General features: G+C 27.7%; 1 protein-coding gene across 2 annotated transcripts; it reads left to right on the top strand.

Annotated features, from left to right (window-relative positions):
- Window positions 1-732: 732 nt before the first annotated feature.
- Window positions 733-3,532, top strand: LOC130988101 (syntaxin-51-like). Of its 2 annotated transcripts, none has more exons than XM_057911861.1 (5): window positions 733-1,107; window positions 2,006-2,080; window positions 2,725-2,825; window positions 3,107-3,151; window positions 3,270-3,532. In XM_057911861.1, the coding sequence occupies exons 2-5, from the start codon at window positions 2,017-2,019 to the stop codon at window positions 3,381-3,383; spliced, it is 324 nt and encodes a 107-aa protein (XP_057767844.1). In that variant the 5' UTR covers window positions 733-1,107; window positions 2,006-2,016; the 3' UTR covers window positions 3,384-3,532. The 2 variants fall into 2 exon arrangements, with proteins under 2 accessions (XP_057767844.1, XP_057767845.1); XM_057911862.1 differs by having other exon boundaries at window positions 740-1,108; window positions 2,012-2,080.
- Window positions 3,533-6,210: the final 2,678 nt, after the last annotated feature.

Raw genomic sequence — 6,210 nt, 5'->3', positions numbered from 1 at the left:
AGTGATTTTTAATGTGAAATTATTTCTTCACACAGCAACTTTCTCAATCATTTAATTAAAATCTTTGCCGAAAGATTTTAGGCATAAATACTTAGAGATGAAGTAATCTGAATTTCTTACAAATTAACTCTTCTAAATTTAATTATCGCATCAATTCACTTCACTGTAATAGATAGGTTGGGCCTACTTACATGGGCCTTAAAGTAAATGAAATAACTAAGGCGAAAAGCCCAGTAGGCGAAGTCAATATTTTTGTATATGATAATGATATGGCCTTACGTCGCACGAATTTATTTATACGGCCTTCTAAAATAAAGATAAAATATGTGTGCATCCATCCCATCCTAGTTAAGCTTAATTAAGATTTGTTAATTTTTAATTAGTAATACCAATTAATTTTTTACTAGTATAACAATAGTTCATTAAAAATGAAAATAAAAATAAAAAAATAGTTGCGTGTATTCGAATATTCCGCCCTAATTTAATTCGATTAGGATTTATTTATTAATCTCCAATTAGAATTTATCAATCCACCGTGCATCCAGATGCACTGAAACGTGCCTCATTAAAAGTCAATCAAATTAAACTTCAAAAAAAAAAAAAAAAAAAAAAAACAGTCAATCAAATTGATTAATTAAATTAAATAGACAAATAAATGATAACAAAATTTGACAACTTGAATGCACCTAAGACCACTTCAAAACAAAATTTGACAACTTGATCAGATAACTGAAAATTGTTCAACACCTAATTAGGATTTTTAAAATTCAAAAAATTGCCGATTCATCTCCTTCAAAATACTTGTCAATGCTTGTGGGGGTTTTCGATTTTCAGAGTAATGTTTATGTCAAGTGTGCTTACTACTTGCAAAAATTAATTGATAATTAGCAATAATAGTGCAGACTGAGTCACCTTTAAAACCAAATGGAACGAATATTAGTTCAGCTATTAGTATTATTCGCCGGCGACTGCAGGTGGCACCGCCGCTGCATCTGCGTTCAGTAAACTCATTCAAAAGGTGTATCTGCTCATTTTTCTAAACAATTTTCTTCGCGAATTCGTTCAATTCTGGAAGAATATCGGCGGGTTTCTGCTCGAGAATTAAAGGTCAACTGATCTTAATTACGCTTTTCTTTTTTAGATTTGCATGCCCCTAGGTTATGTATTAAGTGAAAATATAAAATTATGGGTTAATTGCATATATGTATATTACTGGACTTTCAACAAATTTTCATTTTGCACATGAACTTTAAAATTTATATTAAAATTATTTAACTACTATTATTTTCTTTTCTTTTTGGGTTAATTACGCCAAAAATCATGATTTTCAATTTTTTCATGATTTTTTTTTTTATCAAAAATTCCTTAAATTTAATGTGTTGAACAATTTTTCCATTATTTTTTTCTCCGGTGAAGCTCAAAACGACATCGTTTTACCCCCAACTAAACGACGTCGTTTCTCTTCGCCGCCGGCTATGCCATGTCAGCACTCAATTTGGGGATTCTTGAAAGTCATGGAAAAATTGTTCAATACATGGGAATTTTTGATAAAAAAAATGTTCATGGAAAAGTAGGAAACAGGGGTATAGTGCATGATTTTTGGCGTAATTAACCCTTTCTTTTTTCGCATACTCACTCATTTTTCGCCTTGGTGACATAGCATAAATATACTCGGGTATAAATCATATTTATGTAGAAAAACATGAATGGAAACAACGTTGTTTTAGCCTCAAAGTTTGACCGAAAAATTGATGAGTATGCAAAATGAGAAAAAAATTTAATAATTGAATAATTTTAATAAATATTTTAAAGTTCGTGTGCAAAATGAGTCGAGTATTGAATATTTTAATATAATGTATACTTATGTGGTTTAACTTAAACTAAGTTTTTGTTATGTAATATGTGAATTATGTGTCCTAGTTGAGATAGGATTCTTTTGAGTTTTATTGATTTGTCTTGTTTTTGGTCAATTTGATGATCTTGTTTGTTTCGTTTGGGATCCAAGATTACGATGCCATGAGCAGAGCAAGTGGTCTTAATAACTCCGAAATTCTTCATCTTCAGAACCAAATCATGAGAGGTTTGTCCGTATAGCACACTTTAATTCATATTTATGTCCTTCATTGTTGTTTCTAGGGGTGTAATCGAACCGAGCCGAATCGAATAGTGGTGTGCTCAAGTTTGGTTTGTTTAGTATCGAATCGATTCCCGAACTTTACTTACCGAATACTTTGAGGCTCACGAGCCTAATCGAGCCTATACGAACTTTCTAAATTTATATTTATATTCAAAATATTGATTATTTTATTTTAAAAATAAATTATTTTATTTAAAATTATAAATATATTAATTATTTTCTTATGACAAATAAAATTAATTAGAGATTTAATACAATTATTATTAATTTTAGTGGATAAATATAAGTTGTATATACTAATAATTTATATTTTTCAAGCTGAACTTGACGAACATGTTCACGAGCTAACGAGCCGAATACTACTAAGCTCAAGTTTGGTTTGTTTATTTATCGAGCTTCTCTAAACGAATTTGAACGAGTTTTTTTCGAGCCGAGCTCCGAATAGTTCGCGAGCGGCTTGATTTGTTTACACACTTGCTTCGTTAGTATCTGATTATTTATTTATTTACTACGTTTTTTAAGGGACATATTTTACTCCACTTAGTCCACTATATTGTTATTATTAATTATTTATTGCTTTGATGCAGAGCAAGATGAGGAGCTTGAGAAATTGGCGGAGACAATTGGAAATACAAGTCATATCGCATGGGCCATCAACGAAGAGTTTCGTTTACTTGAACGACTAGATGTTAGTTGCCTTTTATCACATTTTAATTCCAGATTGCTTCATTCTTATTCATTTAATTTCACCATTCTCATTTTCAACTATTCCTTTTTTAGTGTTTTTGGTAATTACCACATTTAGGTGCACTCAAAATTTCATTAATTCATCCAAGTATTTATAGTTAAAAAACAACATTTATTTTGTCACATTATATCGATCGCCCTTTGGTATTCAAGAAATTATTTTATACGACCCTTAGTTAGAAAATGTACTTAACTATAAATCTATAATCAATGTATGGTCAGGTTGATGTGAACAAGTATGTTGAGGTTCCAGACTCCAAACTACAGGTGAAGTATTTTTTTTAATTTTTTTTTCCTTTTTCAAAAATACTAGTAGCTAGCTTCTGAAAACTAAATATTATAAGTTGATATGATTTATTATTTTACTTTTTTTTGGCGATAATAGCAAGTGCAGAGAAGACTTGAAATCTCGTACAAACGCAGAAGATTACTGCTCTTCTCATTAATTGGAATTCTTTTGTTGGCTGTTGTGATTATCATGCTCGTCAAGTTTTTGTGATTGTGTTTAATTGCTATGTAGAAATGAGATTGTAAGAGTATGTCTTCTACATTGTCACAGACTTGTGAAAATCCATATTCCACTTTAAAATGTAGGTGCATGTTATATTTCTGTATATAAAAGACAATGAAAGATTATTACTTTTGTTACTACTGCCGCTTAAACATTAAGCACTCTATCACTAGATCAACACGCACGAATTTTATTCCATCTCAAAATCAAATTGTGTTATATAAACTCCTAAAGATTCAACAACGTTAACGCCTCTACCTATTTATTACTGGTTGAACAATTGTTTGTGTTTTCTTATTTTGTGTAAATACACCTATATAATGTATTTAACATAGTAAGTGTAGTATTTCCATTGTCGCACAAAAATAATATTTTCTCTACCTCTGAACAAGTGTCCTATATAGATTTGAATTATATTGCCAAACTTCTAATTTTACAATCATACTCGATGCAAATTTCGTTAAAAGGAGAATTGATAATGAATAAGTCAATAAAATTTATGAATACATTAATATAATGTACGAATAATTATTTTTAACTGAGTTCAACTTCGTATTAATTATTATAAATATATGGCCACCTAACAACAATATACATTCAAGAACAAGTACTTGGTCGCATTGATATTTTTCAACCACATAAAAGAAAAGGATTAAATATATATAGTATAGTATATCCTTGCAAGAGGTATATATATATATTTTCATTGCATACCTAACGTGGGGATAAACTCTTTAGAACATTAATAATGCTACTGGAGTTAGTGATACACCCATGGATTGAACTCTTTAGAAAAATAATAATGCTATGTTATTAATGTGGTTGGTTTTCTGGGCCCTCGCTTATTTCGAAGTTACTATTTGATTAAATGTAAAGGTACATTATCAAAGACTATTCGCATTTCATTATGGAGTGAATAGTATATATATATTAAATAGCTTGGCTGACCACAAACTAATTAATTATAGAGTTAATATTACTAGTGTATCTCCCGCGCTATGCGCGGTGATTTTAGACTCGCATAAATTATTTATATATTTTATATTTTCTTCGTCCACAAAAAATAGTTCTAGAAAAATATGATACAAATTTTAATAAAAATGATTAGTGTATTGTGAATGAATAAAGGATCACACTTAAAAAGTAGTGTAATAATAATAATTAATTATACTGTGAGTGAAGAAAAAGATCCATCATGTGATGCAAACTTTCCAAAACTATAATAAGACTAATTTTTGTGGACGTCCTTAAATCACAAAAATAGACTGCTTTTGTGGACGTAGTGAGTAATTATCAATATAACCTAAAAAAAATTAATATCAAATTTATTACTTGCAAATTGATCTAATATTTTAATATAACCAATGTAACTTATGCAAATATATAACATTTGTTTGTATATAGATATAGTATCACTAAATCCTAAACCTATCTCAACACATATTTTTAAAATATTGACAGACACATAAAGATATCCAAACTTAATTTAATACATATCAAAGATAATTGTATGTATACAAAAAAACATACATTAATACAAAATAAAAAATTGTTATATTTAGAAAGCAACAATAGTTTTGAACAAATTCGATCATATATAATTTTCTTTATCTCTTACAACTTTTAATTCAATAAAAATGGATTATTTAATCTTGAATTTAATTTGAATTCATTTCACGTACGTATATAGATAAAGTTTTTAGAACAGTTGATTCTAATACCTACTTAAAAACAACAATTTATTTTAATTTGAATTTTTAAAATTTTGCATTGTATTTATGCATAATATTCCCTATCTGAATTTTAATTAAATTTAGTTTCAATGTATTTAAAAATTTTAACTGCATAATAATTAATCACTAACCTTGCCTATTTTGGTTAGTTAACTCCAGGAATTTTTTTTGTTGCTAGATTTTAATTTATAATTATTTTAATATTATTTAATTAAAAAATTAATTAATGAATTCAATAAAAATAGATACACTATTATTATTATTATTATTATTTTTTTTTTTTGATCGGTCAAAGTCATGTTAGATGTTAGTAGTTAGTTCCCCATCCACTCCAAGAACCACCTTATCTCTCCATTCACCAAACTCCACCTTATATCTCCAATCACCAATTCGTTCCCAAGAGGGATCGAACCCGGGTCACTTCACTTAAGTGAGGACCCGGTGGCCAGTGGGCTAAGCCCCCTGGTTAGTAGTGAAGTGACCACTGACCCGGTGGCCAATGGTCACTTCACTTATTATTATTATTATTATTATTATTATTATTATTATTATTATTATTATTATTATTATTATTATTATTATTATTATTATTAAAGCCAACCATTTTGTAATTTCCATCATAAAATAAACTACTATAATATATAGTTTGATGTCTTTTGATAGTAATGTGATTTTATTCTATTAGTAATTTTTATACATAAAATATATAGAAATGCATAATATAAAAATCAAAATATCATAAATAAAAAGGAAAAAGAAAAAAAGGAGAAAATAAGAAGTAAAATTAAAGAAAAGTTTAAACATGTCTGATCTTTAATTTATATAAAAATCAAAATATCATATATATATAATTTTTTTTAAATATTGGTTTAAATAAATAATAAATATAAGCTATTTATTTATTTCAAATTCATCATATACCAAATTAAATGGCTTTCCATTATCTTTTATTTAAGATGAAACCACATAGAAATAGTAAAGTTATTTTTTGTATAAGAAATAAATATGATAGAAATTAAAATATTACACACTCTTCGTCTTTTTCAAAATACATCTACCCATATTACATAATAATTGGCAGT

The sequence above is a fragment of the Salvia miltiorrhiza genome, chromosome 6 (genome assembly GCF_028751815.1).
Source record: "Salvia miltiorrhiza cultivar Shanhuang (shh) chromosome 6, IMPLAD_Smil_shh, whole genome shotgun sequence".
NCBI classification, from domain to species: Eukaryota; Viridiplantae; Streptophyta; class Magnoliopsida; order Lamiales; family Lamiaceae; genus Salvia; species Salvia miltiorrhiza.
This window is presented reverse-complemented; position numbering and strand designations above follow the sequence as displayed.